The sequence below is a fragment of the Chiloscyllium plagiosum genome, unplaced genomic scaffold, assembly GCF_037043375.1.
Source record: "Chiloscyllium plagiosum isolate Xiang-an unplaced genomic scaffold, Cpla_swu_hap1 HiC_scaffold_5, whole genome shotgun sequence".
Lineage (NCBI taxonomy): Eukaryota > Metazoa > Chordata > Chondrichthyes > Orectolobiformes > Hemiscylliidae > Chiloscyllium > Chiloscyllium plagiosum.
In genome coordinates, this window is record NW_028270143.1 from 125,088,263 (window position 1) to 125,114,793 (window position 26,531).

The 26,531-nt window shown below is 41.6% G+C and overlaps 1 protein-coding gene across 4 annotated transcripts in view; it reads right to left on the minus strand.

The window, feature by feature from the left end:
- The window catches only part of ctdspla (CTD (carboxy-terminal domain, RNA polymerase II, polypeptide A) small phosphatase-like a), a 270,808-nt gene that overhangs the window by 79,037 nt on the left and 165,240 nt on the right, over positions 1-26,531 (minus strand). For all 4 annotated transcript variants that reach the window (XR_006311761.2, XR_006311762.2, XM_043690860.2 and 1 more), the window contains exon 2: positions 10,539-10,696. Coding sequence is in view for 2 of the 4 variants with exons in the window: in XM_043690860.2 (XP_043546795.1) it covers positions 10,539-10,696 (158 nt within the window). In the remaining 2 variants the exon portion in view is untranslated. The remainder of the gene's footprint in view (positions 1-10,538; positions 10,697-26,531) is intronic.

Consider the following 26,531-nt stretch of genomic DNA (forward strand, 5'->3'; position numbering starts at 1 on the left):
GGTTTGTCCCACTGAGGCAAGGAAGGGATGGTACAGTGAAGGAACCTTGGATGACAAGTGATGTAGAACTTCGAGTCAAGACGAAGAAGGAAACTTACTTAAGGCTGAAGAGGCAAGGATCAGACAGGGCTCCAGAGGGTTATAAGGTGGCCAGGAAGGAACTGAAGGATGGACTTAGGACAGAGTTATAAGGGGTGCGTAAAAAAGCTTTAGCAGGTAGGATTAAGGAAAACCCCCAAGGCATTCTACACTTATGTGATAAGCAAGAGGATGGCCAGAGTGAAAATAGGGTCGATTAGGGATAGTGAAGGGAACGTGTGCCTGGAACTGGAGAAGGTAAGGAAGGTCCTTAATGAATACTTTGCTTCGGTATTCACTACTGAAAGGGACCTTGTCATTTGTGAGGACAGCATGAAACAGGCTGATATGCTAGAACAGGCTGATGTTGAGGAGGAGGAGGTGCTGAAAATTTTGAATAACATCAGGGTAGATAGGTCCCCTGGGCCAGACGGGAATATCCAAGGTTACATACAGGAAGCGAGGGAAGAGATTGCTGTGCCTTATGGCGATGATCTTTGCGTCTTCACTCTCCACTGGAGTAGTGCCAGATGATTGGAGGGTGGCTAATGTTGTTCCCTTGTTCAAGAAAGAGAGTAGGGAAAATCCTAGGAATGACAGACCAGTCAGCCTTACGTCTGTGGTGGGCAAATTATTGGAGGGGATTCTGAGAGACAGGATTTATGATTATTTGGAAAACCATAGTTTGATTAGAGATAATCAGCATGGCCTTAAGAGGAATATGTCATGCCTCACAAGCCTTGTTGAATTATTTGAGGATGTGACAGAACACAAAGATGAAGGTAGAGCAGGTGGATTTGGTATCTCTCAGTACTTTTTTTTTCACAATAACTCTATCAATCTCAAGTTTTATTTGAAATACTATTCTCTGTTGTTACACATCTTTCTTTATATTCCTTTGTTACGTTTTACAGTTCCTTCCACTTCAAGATTTTGACTTTTCCCTATTTTTAGTTTGATACTACCTTTTACCTCAGTTTGTTAACTGAATAAACTGTGTCTTTGCCTTTAAGGATTCTGCATTGCTTGCATATCACACCAAATCATTCTTTGAAGACTACAGTGGGTGGCAACTTAATTCCCTCATAAATTCAACCCAGCTGATCGTTTAGAGTCAAGGAGTCATACAGCACAGAAGCGGCCCTTTGGCCCATCAGTTTGTGTCAACCTATCTACATTAATCCCACTTTCTAGCACTTGACCCATAGCCTTCAATGCTATGACATTTCAAGTGCTCATCCAAGTCCTTTGTAAAGGTTGTGAGGTGGTTTGACACTACTGCCCTCCAAGGCAGTGCATTCCAGATTCCCACCAGTCTCTGGGTGAGAAAAATATTTCCTCAAATCTCATCTAAAATTCCTGCCTTTTGCCTTAACATTATGCCCCTCTTTACTGATCCTTCAACTAAGAGGTACAGCTGCTTCTTATCCACCTTATCCAAGCCCCCGATAATCTTATACGCCTCATAAGCAATTCCCCACTCAACCTTCTCTGCTCTAAAGAAAGCACCCCAAGTATATCTAGCATCGCTTTACAGCTAAAGTGTTCAAACCCGGACAACACCCTGGTGGATCTTCACTTCTTCCAGCGATGCTATTGTGTGATGACCTAACCCAAGGTTTGTACAGCTCCAATATAAACCTGAAAATGTGTTGCTGGAAAAGCGCAGCAGGTCAGGCAGCATCCAAGGAACAGGAGAATCGACGTTTCGAGCATAAGCCCTTCTTCAGCCCTTATGCCCGAAACGTCAATTCTCCTGTTCCTTGGATTCTGCCTGACCTGCTGCGCTTTTCCAGCATCACATTTTCAGCTCTGATCTCCAGCATCTGCAGTCCTCACTTTCTCCTCCAATATAAACCTCCCTGCTTATCTAATCTGTGCCACTACTAATAAAGATAAGTGTCTGATGTGCCTCCTTAACCTCCCTATTAATCTGCACTGCCAACTTCAGAGATCTGTGGACAAGCACCCTCATTCCACTGAGCTTCCTAGCATCTTGCCATTCATCGAGTACTCCCTTGTCTTGTTACTTGTTTTGAAGTGTATCACCTCACACTTTTCAGATTTAAATTTTATCTACTCATGCAGCCAACCCATCCATGTCCTCCTGTAACCCAAGACCTTCTTCCTCACTATTAACCAGCCAGCCAATCTTTATGTCACTTGCAAACTTACTTACCATCCCCCTCACACACTCATCTCTCATCAATTATAAATATCACAAACAATAAGGACCTCAACACTGATTTCTGTGACATACCACTGGATATCTACCTCTAGTCACACAAACAGCTTTCTACCACCATCCTCTGTCTCCTACCACGAATCTAACTTTGGACCTATTTTGCAAAGTTACTCTGGATTCCATGTGCTTTTACCTTGTTAATCAGTCTCCTATATGGAACCTTTTTAAAGGCTTTGTCAAAATCAACATAATTACATCAATTGTACAAACCTCACCTACACATCTTAACACCTCTTTGAAAACTTCAATCAGATTTGTAAGGTATGACCTCCCTTTAACAAAACCATGCTGGCGATTCCTGATCAAACCTTGTCTGTCTAAATGGAGATTAATTCTCTCTTGTGGAATATTCTCCAATAGCTTCCCTAACACTAATGTTAGACTCATTGGTCTGTAATTCCCTGGTTTATCTCTGTCACCTCCTTGAAAAGTGAAGCCACTTTAGCTGTGTTCTGGCACTACTCCCACGGCCACTGACTAATTAAAAATTTGGATCAGAATCCCTGTAATGTCCTCCGTTCTATCCCACAGCGGCATGTGATATAACACATTCAACTTTTAAGCCTGTCAAAACTTCTATCATCTCCCCATTGCCTATGTCAACCTGCTCAAGAACCTCTCCCCAAATTCTGTTCATACATCCTCCTCCTGAATGAAGTACTTGACAATATCCTCCAGCTCCAAACAGATTCCTGCATCGCATCTTCCCCTTAATATACTTACTGAATACCTTGGGAATGTCCATAATTTTGCTCGTCATTGTTTCTTCATGCCCCCTCTGTGGTCTCCTAATTACTTTATGATTCCCTCTGCAGTTTACCAATGGTTCCATCGTAAATGTACCACTTATGTAGTACTCAACCATGCCAATGAGGAAAGTTCAGTGTTTGGTTCCAGCTGAGTGCTGTTTGCTTTGGGTTTTGGGCTGGTGCAGTGAACCAACTGATTTTGTCTCTGGGTTGAGAAATAGGTTCAGTTACCATTCTCAAATGCTACCTAGTGATATAGGATTGGAGAAAGCTTGTCAATCAGCTCCCGCCAGGAGCAGATTTTGTTTTAGCTATGATGCTGCTCACAGCTAAATTACACGTTAACATTCACAATTCAAGGTGACATAAGAGTTGACTGAACTTGTTGAACCAAATTCTAATGTAATGACCTGTAAGAAAATTCAAAAGACAAAAAATAGCCAAAGAGTTTATAACAAAGAAATTAAAGCACGTGGAAATAATTTAAGACACAACAAAGCTATGGGTTGTCTGATGGACACTGATGTATCAACTTTCTATAGGCACTCTGGAGTACATCTTCAAAAGCCTGGACTAAAGAATCACTGTAGGTCAATGTGGGTCAACAATCACAAAATCAGCTTTAAAAATGTGAAGTCAATATCAGGCAGATGATAATTTTCAAATATGTTTCAAGTTTTAAAACCAAGATGTTCTCACCACTCCCTGGGAACTCCTGCACCTCTGAAGATTGCCATCAAACTGTCATGGTGGGTTTTTTCAGGGTTGAGTTGTTGAACTTCCATAACTTTAGGATCATTAAACTCATCAGAACAAAATGGTTTCAACTCTCCAAATGCTTTTTTTAAAAAAAAAATAAAGTTTCCCATTTTATACGTGTTACATGCTTTCACTCTGGTTTCCCTTGCCTTAACCAATTTATGCCAGAACCCAGGTGGAATGCTACACATATGGTTCTCCTGATGATTCCAGTTCTTCCACATTTGGGATGAGCAGCTGACCAGCTCCAACCAAGATAGAACAACATCTGAGAAAAATGACTATCTGCTGAAATATGCAGCTTACTATATAGAAAGCCTCAAATGTGAACCAATACCCGCTACTTTGTAGGATGAATTCTTGCTTCATAATTATAAAATTGTAAGAATACATCCAACAGCAACAGGTCATTTGTACAATATTGCTTAAGCCCTCTGGCGAATTTTAGATAGATTCTCAAGAGCCCATATCTTCGATAAAACTCAGCATTAATTTAGATTACTCATATCACAATTATGTTTTTGGAAATGCCCATTTATTTTGCTTCTCTTACATTAGCCACTTTAACATCTGCTACCACATGACATCCTTTTATCTTTCTCACAGGGACAATGAACAGCAAGGATTTCATGAGTTTCTGATGGGATAGCAGAGTACTATAATTGGTTCAGAAACAGGACATTAGGCTATGTATGAAAGATTAACTCCAGTATTCTCACGAAAAAAGAATTCTAGGCAGAAATTAAATATGAGCAATACATCTTTTTCATTTCTGCAATGTTACAACCACATTGCTAATAATACTCATAAAAAGTCAAAATTTTTTACTTGTAAACAAATGAGTGAGGAAAACTGAAATTTATGTTTTTAAATTTTGCATTAAAATGCTGACAGTCCAGCATTAATAAACGTGCCTGAAATAGCAACATTAAACGTATAATGCGCACAATTTATCTTTTGTCTAGACTTATGAACAAAGCTTATACTTACCTTTTTAATTATTAAAGATACTGCAGTTTGGCCGGGGGAAACGGGTGATACTAGTCACTGTGTCCTTCAGTTTACAATACTGAGAGTTTGGTCTGAGAGGATATGACAGGGATGGTGCAGGAGGGAGGCTTGTGGATCTCTGAATAATTGGGGCTCTTTCTGGGGTAGTTGGGACCTCTACAAACAGGATGGTCTTCACCTGAACCAGAGGGGTACCAATATCCTGGAGTATGAAATTTGTTAAAGCTCTTCGGGTGGGTTTAAACTAATTCAGCAGGGGATGGGAACAGAAATTGTAGTTAGAGTATATGGGGGATGGGATAGTGAAGTCAGAACTAAGATTTCAAGATTGCAAGAAGGCACCAACAAGCAAGAAGTTGGTTTGAAGTGTGTCTACTTCAACACCAGGAACATCCAGAATAAGGTGGGTGATCCTTGTACCTGGGATTTCGATGTTGTGGCCATTTCAGAGACATGGGTAGAGCAAGGACTGCAGGTGCTAGGATTTAGATGTTTCAGTAAGAACAGAGAAATTAGTAAAAGAGAGGCGGTGTGGTGCTGTTAGTCAAGGACAGTTTGCAGTTACAAAGAGGTACTGAGGTAGCATAGGCTGAGATTACAAACAGGAAAGGAGAGGTTACCCCGTTGGGAGTTTTCTGTAGGCCTCCAAATAGTTCCAGAGATGTAGAGGATAGGATAGCAGAGATGATCCTCGATAGGAGAGAGAGTGACAGGGTAGTTTTTATGGGCAACTTTAACTTTCTAAATATTGACTGGGAATACTACAGTTCATGTACTTTAGATGGGTCAGTTTAGGTCCAATGTGTGCAGGAGGGATTCCTGACACAGTATGTAGTCAGGCCAACAAGGGGCGAGGCCACATTAGATTTGGTACTGGGTAATGAGCCCAGCCAGGTGTTAGATTTGGAGGCAGGTGAGCACTTTGGTGATAGTGACCACAATTCTGTTAATATTACTTTAGTGATGGCAAGGGATGGGTATATATCACAGGCCAAGAGTTATAACCGGGGAAAAAGGCAATTACAATGTGATTAGGCAAGGTTCAGGATGCATAGGATGGGGACGGAAACTGCAGGGGACGGGCACAATAGAAATGTGGAGCTTATTCAAGGACCAGCTACTGCCGGTCCTTAATAAGTATGTACCTGTCAGTCAGGGAAGAAGTTATTGAGTGTGGGAGCCGTGGTTTATTAAGAAAATGTTGAATCTCTTGTCAAGAGGAAGAAGGCGGTTTATGTTAGGATGAGATGTGAGGCTCAGTTAGGGCCTTGAGAGTTACAACTTTGCCAGGAAAGATGCTAATAAGAGCCAGGAGGAGACATGAGAAGTCATTGGCGGATAGGATCAAGGAAAACTAAGGCTTTCTACCAGTATATCAGGAATAAAAGAATGATGAGAGTAAGATTAGGTCCAATCATGCATAGTAGTGGGAAGTTGTGTATGGAGTCAGAGGAGATAGGGGAAGCGCTAAATAAATACTTTTTGTCAGTATTCACACAGGAAAAAGACAATGTGGTCAAGGAGAATACTGAGATACAGGCTAGTAGACTAGATGGGATTGAGGTGCTAGCAATTCTAGAAAGCTTAACAATAGATAAGTCCCCTGGGCTGGATAGGACTTTTCCTAGTATTCTCTGGGAAGCCACGGAGGAGATTGCAAGCCTTTGGCCCTGCAAGAAGACTCATTGCATGTTCAAACAGGTTGTTTAAAAATAAGATAGTAGGTAAACGGAATTCGAATAAAGTATCCTCAAACTAAATGCATTAACAGCATTCTTCAAATTTATGGTGGACAGATTTACTGGCTTGCCTTGATATATTTCTCCACAAACTAAATTTTGTTGCAGAAAACAGAGTACATTTACAACTTGTATCATTTTGTTCAATAGGATGATTGTTAAATAACACACAAGGTCTCTTTCTGAAGTTTCCAGTCTTTAACTAGGCTGTAAAACATAACCCGCAGTTAAGCTCACTCACTACATATTCTAAATGAGTGACTAATTAACTAATAATTTAACACGTCTCTTTGAAGCACTTAAAACTTAGAATTTGAAATGAGCACTTTCTCTCAAGTTTGGCAATGTTTAAATGACAGTCGGTAAGATTGATCCATTATAAGAAATGCATCTTCAAAATTAGATTATCAGAGTCAGACCTTTCTTCCTTCCAATGACCATCAATTATGTCCCAATAGTAATCACGCATCTGTCTGCCTATGTCTGTCTTCCTCAAATGAAATTCAATATTGGATGACCCATTCCCAATTATAGTGACATAATAGTGAGACCAAAACAATGAGCTGAAAAATCTTTCGTACATCAAAGATTTGTCATGAATATGTCAGCCATAATCTGATTTGAATGGTAGAGCAAGCTCAAGGGGATGAACAGCCTATTCCTGTTCCTATTTCTTACAGTCTTAAAAATGGATTTCTGCCATTAGTGGAATCTTCTTAAGGAAGGCCTTGCCACCAGTCATACGAGCAGCCATTCAAAATTACTTAAATGTATCAAGGGATCAGATTCCATCAGTGCTTGTAAATGGGAGGAAACTGGAAGAAGCCTCAACCTGAGACAGTCTCTGGGAAAGTCTTGTTTCCTTGGGACTGATTGGTTTTGTACAAGTTCATCCCAAGTACTGATGCTGGCAAACACACTGATTAGATACGTGTTACAGCAATGAGGACAAGCTTTATTATTCTTTTATTTTAGTTTATTTTGTATACTATGTCTCAGGCACCATTCCAGGAATTGAACTCATAACCTAGGCTAACATTCAAGTAACATCGAGTGCTCCTTTGCACCTTTCATGTCACTTTTTATTGACAGCTCCAGGATGAGTCATGAAGAGAAATCCCTGCTCTCTACTTAATGGATTGCAAAAGACTGCACCACTGATTCAAGAAAAGTAAGGAATTCTTCCTAATACTTATCCTTCAATCAATATCTGCAAAAAATGGACTAATAGGTTGTTTGTGGGACCTTGGCTGTGTGCAGTTTAATTGCTACAGTTGTCTGTTTAGAGTCATACAGCAAAGAAATATAGTTTGGCCTTATCACAATAATGACTGTTCTTCACAAGCAATTCATTAATATCAAAGAATTTTGAAATATCTGAGAAACCGACTATCATCGGAGTTTGCAGCACGGAATGACTATTTGATCCATCATGATTGCGCCAGCTTTCAAAACAGCTGTTCAAAAATTTTAATCAGATGCACCTTGTCCTCAATTCCTTTAGTTAGTCCGGGGTATTCATTTGTCGATCGTCACCCTACTATCCATTAAACCATCACACCTTTCATAATTTTATCAACATCCTATTAAGTATTTCCTTTTTCCAATGCAATTGTACCATAGATACAAATCTTCTTAGAAATATACTTTCCAACTTCTGGTTCACACTAACGAATGCTTCTCTAGCTTCACTGTTGTTGCTGTAATTTGGTGGTCAAAATTGAATACAACAACTGTGAACAAAGAGGGACTGTTCCATATATCCTATCAAGAGGCAGGCATAGCTCAGACCCATATGGGTGCCATAGCCACCCCTTTCGTCTCTGGAAGACGGACGAGTCAAAGGAGAAATTGTTGAAGGTGAGGACCAGTTCTGCCAAGCAAATGAGGGTATCAGTGGAAAGGGACTGGTTTGGCCTGTGGCAAGGGAAGAAACGGATGGCTTTTAGGCCCTCCTCCTTGGGGATACAGGAGTAGAGACACTGAATGTCCATCGTGAAAATGAGGTGTTGGGGACTGGGGAATTAAAAGTCTTGGAGAAGGTGAAGGGCGTTGGTCTGTCCCGAATGTAGGTGGGGTGTCCCTGGACCAAACGAGAGAGGACAGAGCTGAGATAAGAGGTGAGTTCAGTGGGGCGGGAGCAGGCAAAAACAATGGGTCAACCAGCACAGTCAGGTTTGTGGATTTTAGGTAGGAGACAGTTCCTCAACCCTGCACCACCCGTTTCTACTTCCTAACCTGCATTCAGACCCCACCACCAAACAGATATTTCTTTCCCCACCCCTATCTGCTTTCCATAGGGACCGTTCACTCCGCGACTCCCTTGTCAGCTCCACATTCCTCTCCCACCTCTCCTCCACACCCTGCACCTTTCCCTCCAACTGCCCCTACACCTCCGGCCAAGGCCCCAAGCAACCATTCCAAATCTGGCAAAGATTCACCTACACCTCTTCTAACCTGGTTTACTGCATCCCTTGCTACCGATGTGGTCACCTCTACATCGGAGATACAAAGTGAAGGTTCACAGAACATTTTGATAGTATGAAACATTTTGATAGAGGATACAGAAATGTTTCTTTTTGTGAAGAAGTGCATAACCAGGGGTCATTGATATGGCTTAGTCACCAAGAAATTCAATAGGGAATTCAAAAGAAACCTATTTACCCAACCAGCAGAAAGAATGGGAAACTCTCTACTACAGGGAGCAGATGAAGCGCATGGTGTATTTTAAAAGAAACTGAAAAAACATTTGAGGGAGTAAGGGATAAATGATAGATTTAGATGAGAAAAGAGAAGGCTCAAACGGAGCACAAATACCGACGTGCTTGGGCTGAATGTCTTGTTTCTGTACCAGATGTCTCACCGAATTTTAATTACAAGGGGACGTGACATCCCATTGGCTTCTTTATTGCCATGCCCTTCATTTTCGATTCTCTCTAAACAATAGTTTGCCTCTAAAATCTGTCTTAACTATTTATTTTAACCTTGAAAATGTTGGTTCTTTTTTCTGCCTCTCTTTTTGGGAACAGAAGTGTTTTGTAACAAAATGATTTTAACCAGCTTCCAATCAGTTATTCAATCTATGAGCTAAGAAAGAGCTTAGATTTTCATGGGTTACTTTTGCTCCTGTGTCTCATGGTCTTATGGTTAAAAATTTTCAGCTAAAATTTTGAACATGCAAGATCCAAGGCAGTAATGCCTGCTGCCCTATGGACCAAGTTACAACAGCTGTGCTTCTGTTTGAACAGGCCCTTGCTCTCAGTTCTCACAGAGTGGTTGCAGAGTACTCGCAATAATTTTCAAGTCTCTTAATGGAGTCACAGTTGGAAAAAATTTGAACTATGAACTTTCAACTTTAAAGAACACTTTAGAAAAGTTTTGAACAGTGAAACAAAAACTTTAACAGCAGATTAAAATGTCTGAATATGGTCCAAGATTTAAAAGGTTGGAACAGTTTGCACCTTTGCCAAAAATACTTTCGGGCCTCATCTGTAACTCTGTTTCTAAATATGCAAACTCTTCATTATTGAACTCCTTTGTGAGAAAGCCAAACGCTTTTAAGTGGTCAATTAATCATGAAACTGTGACAGAACAGAGACATTCTGAAAGGTACTTCAATGTGATGCCAAAGATCTCAACAACTTTTTACCAAAAATCTCCAACTTTCAGTTTAAGATGGAAATACTGGCACATTTTAAAATTATGAAGCAAGTAGCTGGTGACCGTTGGCTCTGACCAGGAGCATCAATTGTATTCATTTATTTCTAATTCCTTTGTTAATTTTTTGATCTGAAACCATTTTGATTGACAACTGATTCTTAATGGAGTAAATTAATATTTTATTTACAATGATAGTTACTCGGTAGTGAAGAGTAAGTTTTCAGTTGAGAAGCAGCTTCCATGTGGAAATTTGCTCTCCAAATTCTTGTTCACTAATGACAGTGAAACAAAACACACCTTAGCAATTGACCCATTCTCCTCCACCGTTGGGAACTGAGCATTGCTGTTGCAGTTGCTGGTCGTCGACTCCACATTGTAGTCACGAAAGCAACAGAGGAACGAGTTGAAAAAGCTTCGACTCCTCTGTTTCTTCAAGCTGAGGCTGCTCTGAGAAACTGAAAGAGAACATGATTTTTAAAAATTAGTTGAAGGAAAATAATTGCCATTGTGCTGTGCTATAGTGTTCTTGACAGGAAGGAGAATTGCTTCTCCAGGATACTTCAGTTCCCTCACTAAATTTACCTTCCTTCATGAGTTGACTGTTTTAAAGATGTTTGATGAAAAATTAAGAGTGCTTTTTTTCTTGACTAACTTTCATAATGGAAATTCTTAGAAACAAAACTGATCCACACCAATGTTTCTTATGATGGGGCATAAATATCAGATGAGTTGACAGAAAGTCAACTTTTTTTTTAACCTGATAAGATATTTCAGTGGAATAGGAACCTACAAAACACATGGGTTCAATCGTCCGTTACATGCACCCCTGGAGGCAGCACAGTGATTGACAATCACAGGGACGGTACAGTTGATTTAAGAAAAATAATCAAAACTTTCGTAAAGAGACAAATTCAGTACATTGTGCATGTGTCAGCTCTTTGAAATCTAATATAGAATCGTAAAATCCCTACAGTGTGGAAACGGGCCATTTAGCTCAACAAGTCCACACCGACCCTCTGAAGAGTATCCCACCCAGACCCATTCCCCTACCGTATTAGTCGACATTTACCCCTGACAAATGCATCTGAATTACACATCTCATAACACTATTGGCAATTTAGCATGACCAATTCACCTAAACAACTTTGGATTGTGGGAGCAAACTGGAGCACCCAAAGGAAACCCACGCAGACACGGGGAGAATGTGCAAACTCCACACAGACAGTCGCCAAAGGCTGGAATCATACCCGGGTCCCTTGCACTGTGAGACAGCAGTGCGAACCACTGAGCCACAATGCTGCCCACAGGTAGCAGGACAGGTAGCACTGAGGTGGTGGGGAGGCTCTGCAGAGGGATTTGGACAGATTAGGAGAGTGGGCAAGGAAGTGGCAGGTGGACTAAAACGGAAAAGTGGTAGGAAAAAAAAGACATGGACTATTTTCTAAATGGGAGAAAATTCAGAAGTCTGAAGTGCAAAGAGACTTGGGAGTTTTAATCCAGGATTTTTTCAATGTAACCTTACAGGTTGAGTCACTCTTTAGGGAAGGCAAATGCAATGATGGCATTTATTTTGGGAGGACTTGAACATAAAAGCAGTGACGTGCTTCTGAGGCTCTATATGGCTCTGGCTTGATCACATTTAGAGTACTGTGTGCAGTTTTGGACCCATTATCTCAGGAAGGATGTTTGACCCTAAAGCGTGTTCAGAGGAGGTTCACAAGAATGGTCCCAGGAATGAAAAAGCTTAATGTCTGAGGACTCAGGGTCTTTACTCGATGGAGTTTCGAAGGATGAGGGGGATCTAATAGAAACTTACAGAACACTGAATGGCCTGGACAGAGTTGGGAAGATGTTTCCATGGGCAGGAGAGACTAGAACCGAAGGCAAGGCTTTAGAGGAAAGGGAAGACCTTTTAGAGTGGAGATAAGGAGAAACTTCTTCAGCCAAAGAGTGGTGAATCTCTGGAATTCACCGCCACAGGAGGCTGTGGAGGCCAGTCATTGAGACAGTAGACAACAGGTGCAGGCGTAGGCCATTCGTCCCTTTGAGCCAGCACCACCATTCATTATGATCATCCACAATCAGTATCCTGTTCCTGCCTTATCCCCATAACCCTTGATTCCACTATCTTTAAGAGTTCTATCCATCTCTTTCTTGAAAGTATCCAGAGACTTGGCCTCCACTGCCTTCTGGGGCAGAATATTCCACATATCCACCACTCTCTGGGTGAAGAAGTTTCTCCTCAACTCTGTTCTAAATGGTCTACCCCTTACTATATTTGATGATACAGAAATAAATAGGAAAGCAAATTATAAGGATACAAAGTTTGAAAAAGTATATAGACAGGGGAGTGGGGAAAAATTGTTAGATGGTGTATAATGTAGGAAAACATGAAGCTGTCACAGGGAAAGAATAGAAAAGCAGGATACTACTTAAATGGAAAAGAGACTCAAAGTGATAAAAAATATCAGGTTATCCTCGTAAGAATCATGAGCTGCATACAGGTACAAGTAATTAAATAGGCAAATGAAATTCAGACCATTATTGCAAAAGGAATTAATTATAAAAGTAGGCAAGTTTTGTTATAACTACATAGGGGCATTGGTGATACTACATCCAGAATACAGTCTGCAGGTTTGATCTTGGTTACAGATGGAATAAAGACCACATATTTTTATTTATTTTGGATTGTGGACAAAAGTTGTGAAAGTATACTGCCTCAAACAAGGACTTTGGAAGATGTTGCAGTTTTAAAACAACTTATTAGAACTCAGTGAGAGTTGCATTAACACTTGTGTCCGAATGGTGGGAAGGATCTTGCAGACTCATCGGCACCCTGGGTGAGTGTTTGACAAGCTCTGTTCAGATTGCTGATTTGGTTTTCCCCCAGTCAGGAGCAGCTGTGTAGGTCTGGTGTCATCAGCATGACAACAATTCTTTGATTAGCTCCTGGGCTGATGGACAATGCAGTAGCAGAAAGGTTCCAGACTGAAATTCAGCATTTTTCTCTCTGTTTGCAGTGAAGGAAAATAGAATTGGAGACGAGCCAGCTATTCTCATTCATCATTTACCTATAAGCTGTTGCTTCTGAACGGTGACTGAGACTGAACAACCACGTGTCTACAGTAAAGAAGTGCAAGAATTTGGAACGGCGATCAGAACCATAGGACCAAATGGTTCATTTCTGCTCCTACTGTTATTTGAATATATGTTCTAGAGAGGTGTACAATTCTTTGTATCATGGGGGGTAGGGTTGTCTTGTTAGTAAGAAATGAAATTAAATCAATAACAATAAGCAAGTAGGATCAGATGATGCAGAATCTGTGTGGATAGAGTTGAAGAACAGCAAAGGTTTTTAAAAAAAAACATTATAGGAGTTATCTACAGGCCTCCAAACAGTAGTCAGGATTTGGGGCACAAGATACTTGCCTTTTCTATCTGTTGGTGTAAGAAAGGCAAGGTTAGATGATCATGGGGGATTTCAATATGTGGGTGCACTGGGAAAATCAGGTAGGTGGTGGATCACAAGAAAATGCATTTGTGGAATGTCTACGAGATGACTTTTTGGAGCAGCTTGTGGTGGAGCCACTAGGGAACAGGTAATACTGGATTTAGTGTTGTGCAATGAGACTGGCTTGACAAGGAACCCTTAGGAGGCAGTGACAGTATTGTGATAGAATTTACTCTAATTTGAGAGAGAGAGAAGGTAGAATCAGATGTAATGGTATTGCAGTTGAATAAAGGCAATTACAGAGGCATGCGGAAGGAGCTGGGTAGAATCGACTAGGAGAGCAGCCTAGTAGGAAAGACAGTGGAACAGCAATGGCAGGAGTTCCTGGGAGAAATCCGGGAGACACAGCAACAATTCTCCCCGAGGGAAAAGAAGCATACTAAAGGGAGAATGAGGCAACCATGGCTGACCAGGGATGTCAGGAGAAGCATAAAAGCAAAAAAACAAGCTCATAATGTGGTGAAGGGCAGTGGGAAGCTAGAAGACAATTAAGAAAAAAAAAGGAGGGTAAGCTAGCCAGTAACATTAAAAAAAATTGCAAGAGTTTCTATAGATGTATATAGGGCAAAAGAGAGGCAAAAGTGGACATTGAACTGCTGGAGTAGCAGTAGCGACAAAGAAATGGCTGAGGAACTGAATAAGTCTTCATGTTGGAAGACGTAAGCAATATCACAAAACTTCAGGAGAGTCGGGGGGACAGAGGTCAGTATGGTGGCCAACACTAAGGAGAAGGTGCAAGAAAAACTAAGATCTGAAAGTGGATAAGTCACCTGGACAAGATGGACTAAACTGAAGGAGATGGCTGAAGAGATAATGGAGGCTTTAGTAGTGATCTTTCAGGAATTACTGGAGTCAGCGAGGGTCTCAGAGGACTGGAAAATTGCTAATGTAACCCCCCAACTCCCCCATTTAAGAAGGGAGCAAGGAAAAAGATGGGAAATTATAGGCTGATTAGCCTGACCTGAATTGTTCATAAGATTTTGAGTCTGTTGATGAGGATAAGATTTCTGAATACTTGGAAATGCATAGTAAAATAGGGCAAAGTAATCACAGTTTCATCAAGGGTTTGTCATGCTGTTAGAAATCTGTTTGAATTCTTTGAGGAGGTAACAAGCAGGTTAGACCATGGAGAGCCAATGCGTTATCTATCTGGACTTCTAGAAAGGTGTTGTGCAGGAAGCTGCTGAGTAAGATAAGGGCCCATGTTATTAAGAAGCAAGGTACGAGCATGGAGAGAAGATTAGCAGTCTGGCAGAAGGCAGGGAGTGGGAATAAAAGGGTCCTCCTCAGGATGGAAGCTGGTGCCTAGTGGTTTTCCACAAGGGTCAGTGTTGAGACCACAACTTTTCACTTTATACATTAATGATCTGGATGAAGGAACTGGACATTCTGGCTAAGTTTACAGGCGATACAAAGTAATGTGGAGGGACAGGTAGCATTGAGGAGATGGAGGGGGGAGGCGGCTGCAGAAAAATTTAGATAGGTTAGGACAGTGAGCAGAGAAGTAGCAGATGAAATACAATGTGAGAAAGTGTGAGGTCATATTGGTAGGAAGAATAGAGACGTGGACTATTTTCTAAATGGGGAGAAAATTCATAAATCTGAAGTACAAAGGGATTTGGGAATCCTAGCCAGGTTTCTCTTGAGGTAAACTTGCAGGTTGAGTCTGTAATTAGGAAGGCAAATACAAATATTGGCATTCATCTCGACAAGACTACAATATAAAAGCAGGGATGTACTTCTGAGGCTTTAAAAAGCTCTGGGCAGACTACATTTAGAGTATTGTGAGCAATTCTGTGCCCCATACATCAGGAAACATGCACTGGACTTGGAACAGGTCCAAATGAATGACCCCAGGAATGAAAGGCTTCACATATGAGGAACGTTTGAGGACTCGGATTATACTCAATGGATTTGGGGGGGGGGTGGGAAATCTGATTGAAACTTCCAGAATACTGAACAACCTGGACAAAATGGACATTAGGAAAATGTTTCCACTGGCAGGAGGAATGAGGTCCCGTAGGCATAGTCTTAGGATAAAGGAAAGACTCTTTTGAACGTAGATAAGGAGGAACTTCTTTAGCCAGAGTGGTGAATCTGTGGAATTCATTACCACAGAAGGCTGTGGAGGCCAGGTCATTGAGTATATTTAAAACAGCAATAGATAAGTTCTTGACTGCCAAAGGGATCAAAGGTTACGGGGAACAAGTGGGAAAATTGGCTTGAAAAACGCATCAGCCACGACTGAATGGCGGAGCAGACTTGATTGGTCGAATGGCCTAATTTCTGCTCCTGTGTCTTATGGTTTAACCAATTTCTATGCAAACCCATTTCCCTTGAAAGTTTATAGAGCAAGTATCTATAGAAAAAGCAAAAAGTATTTTTACAACCTGGCACAATATGGATTCTAAATACGTTATCACCATAATTTCTGCAACGTTTGGTCTCTTGGCTAGATGTACAAATGGCCTGTACCTTTACTGCATTTACTGTACCTTAACACACTGGATTTGTTACATAATAACAAAGTTCAAATTCTGTGTCAACATCTGAATATGAATGCAGTAAATCTGGACCGGCAGCAAAGAAATAACCTTGATAGACTGTTGTCAAAACCCAAAATTTGTTTATGGACAACCCTGATCCAATCTGGTCAGTCCCATGTTCTCTGGGTGAATCAAGTCACTCAGGGAAAACCAAGTAATCAGTCACGACGCCACAGCTGCACGCATATTCCAAGAATATAATAAACAGTGGCTTTCCTTTACCAACTTGCAGCTTATCAAAACTGTAATAATACTATACTACCCTGCTATATATGATTCTTTAAATGCAGAAAGGGTGGAATGCTCTACCATCTTCCAAAATAAAATGGCTTATCTTTATTTATGTTTGATAATTTTGCCAGCTTCCTTTCTTGTCATTTAGGACTGAGCTAGGCACATAGCTTATTAAATTGTAAGTCAATCGAGAGTGCAAATAATCAATGCTGAACCACTGAATGACATGCTAGAGATTTTAAAATTGCAGCACGCTTTCACATGAACAACTGACTGTGGTGCCTGTCCCATCAGCGGGTGAAGTTCCATTAAGCAGGCTCCAGAAGACCAACCTGTCACCTGTAAGAAAGATAGGCGCGACTGACAAGTCTTTCACATAAAGCTTGTTTCGAGATGGGACTTCCTGGTTTTTTTGAGCAATGTTCTCTTCCAGCTTGACTCTGATCAAAAGGAAGGGAAGCATATGCGGTACTAGAAATCTAAAATGATACATCACAGAAGGAAGCCATTCAATCCATTACATCTGTACATCCTCTTTGAAAGAATTAACATTAATGTGCTGGGATTTGACCAGGAATTAAATTCCTTTACAGTAGAATCCCTAGTGTAGAAACAGACCATTTGGCCCAACAAGTCCCATCCCCTACCCTATTACTGTCATTTACACCTGACTAATCTACCTAACCTACACATTCCTGAACACTATGGGCAATTTAGCATGGCCAATTCACCCTAACCAGCACATCACTGGATTGTGGAAGGAAACCGGAGGAAACCCACATGGGACACTGGGAGAATGTGCAAACTCTACACAGTTGCCAGAAGCTGGAATCAAACCAGGTCCCTGGCGCTGTCAGGCAGCAGTGCTAACCACTGAGCCGCCCCTTAATATAAAGGATTGGACTTGAACAGTTTCATTTAGGATAAGGGGCAGCAGATTTAGAACAGACATGTGGAGAAATTACTTCTCTCAAAGTAGTATCTGTGGAATTCACTACTCTAGAGTACATTGGTTGCTGAGATATTGAGTAAATTTGAGGAGGAGATGAACAAAATTTTAATTAATTCCGGCTTAATTTAAATTAATGGTTTGAAGGAGTATGGACAGCAAGCGGGAAAGTGGAGTTATGGTTGAGACGGGATCACTCACTCAATCATATTAAATGGCAGAGCAGTACCGAGGGATTGAATTGCCGACTCCTACTTCTTATACTGTTCCTAACTGCAAGCTTATCAATATTGAAACTTCAAACTTACTTCAGAAGTACTTCACTGGCTGTAAAGCATTTAAGGATGTTCTACGGTTGCAAAAGTCCTACAGAAATGCAAAGCAAAGTTCATTTTTACTTGCTAAAAACATTCATAACCTGTAACACAAACATACTGTGCTAAGTACTGCAATTAAGTATTTTTTTAAAAACCTATCCCTTGAAATGAGGTGTGGGGTAATGACAATGGCTCTTAAACCACCAACCACTTCTTTCAAACCTATTGTATGATTTGGAGATGCCGGTGTTGGACTGGGGTATACAAAGTTAAAAATCACACAACACCAGGTTATAGTCCAACAGGTTTAATTGGAAGCACACTAGCTTTCTGAGCATCGCTCCTTCATCAGGTGGTAGTGGAGGGCTCAATCCTAACACACAGAATTTATAGCAAAAATTTTTCAGTGTGATATAACTGAAATTATACATTGAAAAATGGATTGTCTGTTAAGCCTTTCATCTGTTAGAATACCATGACAGTTTCACTTCTTTCATGTGTAAATCACAAAACTTTTTTTAAAAAAAAGTTGCATTCTCAAGTTAGCTGTTAACAATGGTGATAGTTAGGCAATATGTTGAAGGTGTTGACCCCCTGAGTTCTCTGTCTATGCCATGATGTTTAGATTAATTCTAATCTAAAAGTGAGATAACGGAGTTTTACATGAATTCATGCAGTTTTTGAGCAAAGTACAATGTAACCCTGCAAGTACAAATTCACCCCACAAAATGTGTGTGTGCATGTGGGTCTTTGTCTGTGTGTGTGTCTGTCTGTCTGGGTTGGGGGTTGAGAGTGTGAGAAAGTGTACGTGTGTGTGTGTGTAGTGAGTGCAGAGTGTCTTAAGTCTGTGAGGGGGTGCATGCGTGAGTGTCTGTGTAAGGGTGTGTATGGGCGTCTGTGTGTATATCGGTGTATAGGAGTGCTAGAGTGAGAGAGAGAGAGAGAGAGAGAGAGAGAGAGAGAGAGAGAGAGAGAGAGTGTGAGAGAGAGAGAGAGAGAGAGAGAGAGAGAGAGAGAGAGAGAGAGAGAGAGAGAGAGAGTGTGAGAGAGAGTGTGAGAGAGAGTGTGAGAGAGAGTGTGAGAGAGAGTGTGAGAGAGAGAGTGAGAGAGTGAGAGAGTGAGAGAATGAGAGAGAGAGAGAGAGAGAGAGTGTGAGTGTGTGTGTGTGCGCGTGTGTAGTACAATGGTGGTCACCTTTAATGTGACATGAACCCAAGGTCCCGGTTGAGGCCCTCCCTATGGGTACTGAACTTACCGAAACAAGCTATCAGAACACAGGGGGCTAATAACTTCAACATATTGCCTAGCTAACATTATTAACAGCTAAGCTGAGAATGCAACTTTTTTAAAAAAAGTTTTGTGATTTACACATGAAAGAAGTGAAACTGTCATGGTATTCTAACAGATGAAAGGCTTAACAGACAATCCATTTTTCAATGTATAATTTCAGTTATATCACACTGTAAATTTTTGCTATAAATTCTGTGTGTTAGGATTGAGCCCTCCACTACCACCTGATAAGGAGCGACGCTCAGAAAGCTAGTGTGCTTCCAATTAAACCTGTTGGACTATAACCTGGTGTTGTGGGATTTTTAACTTTGTAAACCTATTATATGACATTATAGGCTGGACAGCTAGTTTGCAAGGCAGAGTGATGCCAACAGCATGGGTTCAATTCCTGCATTGGTGGAGATTACCATGAAGGGTTCTCTTTCTCAACCTCTCCCCTTGTGTGAGGTGTGGTGACCCTCAGGTTAAACCACCATCAATCATCTCTCTCCAACGAGAGAGCAGCCCTCTGGTAAGACTAAGGTAACTTTACCTTTACCCTTTATTACACTGCAGCAGGAGATTTAAAAAATATTTTGCAGAACCAGCTTCAGGTCCTCACTACAGGGGTGTGAAGGCTATCAGAAGTCAGCTGAGTATCCCTAGACTGTAAATTGTGAAGCAAGACATATGATCGACCCATCAGCACCACAGAGTCATAAAAAATGGGATAACAATTCTGCTGTCAGGACAGGTGAAGATGACTGTCTCATAATAACTATTTATTTCTGTAGCTTTTTAACGTAGTGAAACTAATGCACTTTACTGGGACATCATAGAACAAAATATGACACCAAGTCACATAAGCAGATATACAAGCAGTTATCGCCAAGTGCTTGGGAAGGGAGACAGGCTTTAAGGGCCATCTGAAGGCAGAAAAGGGTGAAGAGAGATATAATGAGGGAACTCTAAAGCTTAGAATCAAGTAACAAACCACTGACAAATGGTGAAGTGATTAAAATCAGAGATGCTGAAGAGGTCAGATTTAAAAGCACAGCCATTTTGGATGCTTGAAGGACTGAAGGAAATTATAAAGATGGGAAAGAAAAGGTTGTCGACAGATACGAATACAAGGATGAGGATTTCAAAATTAAAGCCTTGTTTGACCAGATTTCTGCATGGGTCAATGAGGACAGGGGTGATGGAATTGCAGGAGTTCGTAGAAAGTCTTGGGCAGTTTAGATGACCTCAAGTTTACACCAGTGGGTGGGTGTATGCTCGTGCCTGCATGTACGTGCATATGTGAGATAGTTGAATCCAGAGGTGACAAACAAATCAATGAGGGCTTCAGCAGATGAACTGAGGTAGGAGAGAATTCAGGTGATGTCAAATGAGAAAACTGCAGTCTTAATGTGTGTCGTTAGAAGCTCATCACTGCAGGATAACAGGGTGCAAAAAGCCTGGTTTAGTTTCAGATACCTACCAGGGAGAGAATGTGGGAGCCAGTAGCAGGGGAACAGAGTTTGGAGGGCGGGCTGAAGACAATGGCTTCAATCTCCCCAATAATTAATTGGAGGAAATTTCAGTCCGAACATGACTGAATATTGGACAAACAGGCTGATCACTTAGAAATATAGAAAATAGGTGCAGGAGGCGGCCATTCGGCCCTTCAAACTGCACCACCATTCAATAGGATCATGGCTGATGAGGCAGTTACAGTATCCTAGTCCTGCTTTCTCTCTACATCCCTTGATCCCTTTAGCTGCAATGGGCATGTCCAACTCCCTCTTGAATGTATTGAAGGAATTGGCCCCAGCTTCCTGTTAAACTTGAGAGAGAGTCCAGAAAATATTTACAAAAATGTTGCCAGGATTGGAGGGCTTGAGTTATAGGGAGAGGCTGAATAGGCTGGGGCTTTTTTCACTGGAGGGTTGGAGGCTGAGGTGTGACCTTCTAGAAGTTCATAAAATCATGAGCAGCACTGATAGGCTGAATAGACAAGGTGAAGATTAGAGTGGTGCTGGAGAAGCACAGCAGGTCAGGCAGCATCCGAGGAGCAGGAAAGATCGACGTTTCAGGCAAAAGCCCTTCATCAGGAGGTGACCAAGCATGTGGATGAGGGTAGAGCAGTGGATGTAGTATACATGGAGTTTAGTAAGGCATTTGATAAGGTTCCCCATGGTAGGCTTATGCAAAAAGTCAGGAGGCATGGGATAGAGGGAAATTTGGCCAATTGGATAGAAAACTGGCTAACCGGTCAAAGTCAGAGAGTGGTGGTAGATGGCAAATATTCAGCCTGGAGCCCTGTTACAAGTGGAGTTCCGCAGGGATCAGTTCTGGGTCCTCTGCTGTTTGTAATTTTTATTAATGACTTGGATGAGGGAGTCGAAGGGTGGGTCAGTAAATTTGCAGATGATACGAAGATTGGTGGAGTTGTGGATAGTGAGGAGGGCTGTTGTCGGCTGCAAAGGTACTTAGATATGATGCAGAGCTGGGCTGAGGAGTGGCAGATGGAGTTCAACCCTGCCAAGTGTGAGGTTGTCCATTTTGGAAAGACAAATAAGAATGCGAAATACAGGGTTAATGGTAGGGTTCTTAGTGAGGTGGAGGAGCAGAGGGATCTTGGGGTCTATGTTCATAGATCTTTGAAAGTTGCCACTCAGGTGGATAGAGCTTGTAAGAAGGCCTATGGTGTATTAGCGTTCATTAGCAGAGGGATTGAATTCAAGAGTCGTGAAGTGATGTTGCAACTGTACAGGACTTTGGTTAGGCCACATTTGGAGTACTGTGTCCAGTTCTGGTTGCCTCACTTTAGGAAAGATGTGGAAGCTTTGGAGAGGGTGCAGAGAAGATTTACCAGGATGTTGCCTGGAATGGAGAATAGGTCGTACGAGGATAGGTTGAGAGTGCTAGGCCTTTTCTCGTTGGAACGGCGAAGGATGAGGGGTGACTTGATAGAGGTTTATAAGATGATCAGAGGAATAGATAGAGTAGACAGTCAGAAACTTTTTCCCCGGGTGCAACAGAGTGTTACAAGGGGACATAAATTTAAGGTGAAGGGTGGAAGGTATAGGGGAGATGTCAGGGGTGGGTTCTTTACCATGGTGGGGGCATGGAATGCGCTGCCTGTGGGAGTGGTAGAGTCAGAATCTTTGGTGACCTTTAAGCGGCAATTGGATAGGTACATGGATGGGTGCTTAAGCTAGGGCAAATGTTCGGCACAACATCGTGGGCCCAAGGGCCTGTTCTGTACTGTATTGTTCTATGTTCTATCAGGAATGATGGTGCAGATAGGTCAAAAGGAAGGTCAACAGATAGGATAGGTCAGGAGGACGGGGAGTAGGAGGAGATAAGGAACCTGTGAAGTCGACGTTGATGCCGTGTGGTTGAAGGGTCCCAAAGCAGAAGAGGAGACATCCTTCCTCCAGGTGTCGGGCAGCTAGGATTTGGCAATGAAGGTGGCCCAGGACTTGTATGCACTGAGCTTCCTCCACCACTAAATCCAAGCCTCCTGACACCTGGAGGAAGAATGCTTCATCTTCCACCTTGGGATCCTCCAACCACAAGGCACTAACATCGACTTTACCAGTTTCCTCAACTCCCCTCCTCCCACCTCATACCAGATCCAACCCTCTGACTCGGCACCACCTGCTTGAACTGTCCTACCTGTCTGCTCCACCTTCCCCTCTGACCTATCACACCCCCACTTGCATCCACCTATCGCCTTCCCAGCTACCTTACCCCCATCCCCATCCTCCTATTTATCTCTTAACCCCCCTTCCCCACAATCCTGATGAAAGGCTTATGCCCAAAACTTTGACTCACCAGCTCCTCGGATGCTCCCTGACCTGCTGTGCTTTTCCAGCGTAACACTTTTCATTCTTGAAATCAGTCTGGTTAACTTTAGCTGAACCGCCTCAATAGCAAGAATGTCCTTCCTCAGACTACAAGACCAAAATTGCACACAATACTCAAGGCATTCCCTCACCAAAGCCCTGTATAACGGCAGCAAGACATTCCTACTCCTATACACAAATGCTCCCGCTACGAAGGGCAGTATGCCATTAGCTTTCCTCACTGCCTGCTGCACCTGCATGTCAACCTTCAGCAACGATTCCACCATGACACCTACGTCTCATTGCACCTCTGTTTCCTAAACTGCCACTATTCACATTAAAATGTGCCTTCCTGCTTTTGCAACCAAAGTGGATAACCGCACACTATCCACATTATATTAGATTTGCCCACTCAGCCAGCCTGTCCAAATCACCCTATTGCATATTAGCATCCTCGTCACAGCATACACTGTGATCCCAGCACTGAACCCTGCAGTATCCCACTCTTCTCTGCCCGTAACTCTGAAAAATTACCAGTTTATTCCACCTCTCTGCTTCCTATCAGCCAACCAGTTCCCTATCCACATCAATTCATGGTATTGGAGGTAATATACTTTAATTTTCCTTACTAATCTATTGTGTGGAACCTTGTCAAAACCCTTTTAAAAGTCAAATACACAAAATCTACTGATTAATTCTTATTCACTTTACTGGTCACATCCTCAAAAAAACCCCAGAAGATCTGTCAAGCATGTTTTCGCTTTAGTGAATCCATGCTAGCTTGAACCAATTCTGTAACTGCTTTCCAAATATCCAGTTATTACATCCTTAATAATTGACTCCAGCATTTTTCCCACCACTGATGTCAGGTTAATCAGCCTATAAGAACTCATTTTCTCTCTCCCTATTTTAAAAAAAGAAACACAGGGTCCTTTTTAAATCTTTCCCCTCCCACCTTAAACCTATGGCCTCTGAGTCTGGACTCTTTCCCCCCCCCCCCCCCCCTTGGAAAAAATCCTCGTCTATTCACTCTATCCATGCCCCGCATGATTTTATAAACTTTTGGAAGGTCACCCCTCAGCCTCCAACTCTCCAGGGAAAAAAAACGCCCCAGCCTATTCAGCCTCTCCCCTCCAATCCTGGCAAACCCTCCAATCCTGGCAACATTCTTGTAAATGTTTTCTGCACTCTCAGGTCTAACAACATCCTTCCTATAGAAGGGCAAATAGAATTGTACACAGTATTCTAAAAGTAGACTCACCAATATCTTAAGGGAAAGCAAGAAAGATAAGAGGAGTGATCTACAGATGGATCCTTGGAGGTGATCAGAACTAACATTCAATCTTGGTTATGTAAAAATAGCTACGTTAACACAGCTCCTTTCATTAGTTTGACAAGTATCAAAGCAGTTTACAATGAGGGAGTTTTGAAGTAGACTGTCTGCTATAATGTAGGATACTCAGCAATTAATTTATGCACAGCAAGTTTGTGACAAAAGCAATGTGATGATAACCAGATGATCTGCTTTTTTGACAAAAGAGTTATTTGAGGGATAAATATTGCCCCATGACCAGGGAGATCTTGCAATTTTGAAATTTTCAGTCCTTAAGTGGCAAGAAAAGTGCCAAGCCATGAGCATGTGAGGTAATTCCACAAGTAGAAGGGAAGCTAATAAATCAACAAAAGCCACAGAATCATACTTAAGACATAAGTGAAAATGCACTGGCAGAGTTCTGCTGTCTCAGTCAAGATGAATGAATGACCCTGGAACACACAAAAAAAAGCAGAAGGGTGGGAGGCAGAGGCTTCAAAAGACCATATACAAATAAAAAGTTGTTCAGTTTAACCAGGCATCTTATGTACTAAGATGACTCATACAGCTTGTTCACTATGTAGCTCTAATGTAACACAAGGCTGCTTATTTTAAAATTCTCCAAAAATGAGTGATCAAACTCCAAAGCAGTTCAGTAAAATTAATGCCTGTAAAACCATGCTATTGTCATCTGCTGAAAGACACAATGTAATTAACTATTTATTGGATCTCAGCTTCTTTCAGCATGCATTTGACAGGCATTTTGTAAAATCAGTATGCATCATAGTAAGACTATTTAAAAGGAATTTTTTTTATTCAGCAGTCTCCCAGCAAAAACTTTTTACAAGAGGTTGCATATTTACTACAGAAATCTAAAACCTGAAAACATGTGGCACAATTTGGGGAACATTGTAATTCTCTTGTCACATTCAACTGAAAATAATTTATTCTTTCTGTGAAACTAGTGACACTTTTATCACGTTTATTGTTTCACTAGGAGCACTGATGTCAGCAAAAGCATCGACACTGTATAAGGTAGGATTTCTGTTGTAGCATTGTGTGCAAATCACCAGAAGATGGTTCCCTCCTGCAGATGCAAGATCTGAGAATCAAGCTTGCTGTCAGAAGTGAAAACATGCTCCTTGGCCACCAATGAGTTGTGCAGCTCAAATTACCATGGAGGTTCAAGGTGATGTCTTGCATTCACTGACCTGCATGGAAATTTCCTGGCATAAAATCAAGGTTATAAATGTGCAGTTAAGGCTAGGTTATTTTACTGTAACTGAAGATGGCCTGTAATATGAATAAAGGCATGTTCTACTGCATTTTACTCTCTCAACAAATCAAACTGTTAAACTTACCACCAGACACTTATTCCCCTCTCTTCCCTTATTAGTATTTCACAGGGACTGTTTCCTCCAGAACACCCTGGTCCATACCTTCTCCACTTCAAAAACGTCCCCACACGCTCGGCTCCTTACCATGCAATTCCAGAAGGTGTAGTACCTGCTCGTTTACTTCCTCCCTCCTCACTATCCAAGGCTCTGATAGACTTCCAGGTGAAGCAGTGATTTACCTGCACTCACTGTAGGTTAAAAAAAAACAAGCTTCCGGCCACTTCAACACACCACTGTGTTCCCTGGCCAGTATTTCTGGAGGAAACCCACACAGACATGGGAAGAATGTGCAAACTCGAAACAGGTAGTTGCCAGAAGATAGAGTTGAAGCTGGGTCCCAGGTGCTGTGAAGCAGCACTGATAACTACTGAGCCACCAAATGATTAGAGATTCACAATATTCATTTTTGTTTTGTTTTTTCGGGTGATTCATGACTATCACACTTGCTTCAATTGAACCAGCCTCCACGACACTTCTAGGCAGTACATTCCATTGCTTAACTAATCACTACGTAAAGCTTTCTCTCGCATTTGCTTCTTTTGTTTTAAAACTTAGCCTTCTGGTTCTTGATCCCAATTAGTATCTCTCACCTACTTTTTCCACATTAGTACTGAGTCAAAGATTACCTTCTTTTACCAAGTTCAGGTTTTTAAGATGTTTTGGTGAATTGGAACTGGTGCTTTATGACACAACTTATTAGTAGACAGACCAAGGCATCCATGATTACACTAACGTGAAGCTAATGTTTCAGACCAATGCACAAAGTATCTGAATGGTTAAGTTTTATTACCTGGGAGAATGTCCCACTAACTGGATAACTTCCCCTTGGAACTGACCATTCCTTTTTCTTGGTAAAAACACAAGTAGTTGCTCACTGATAAATTTGGAATTATGGTCAACGGACAACATGGGTAAAGCA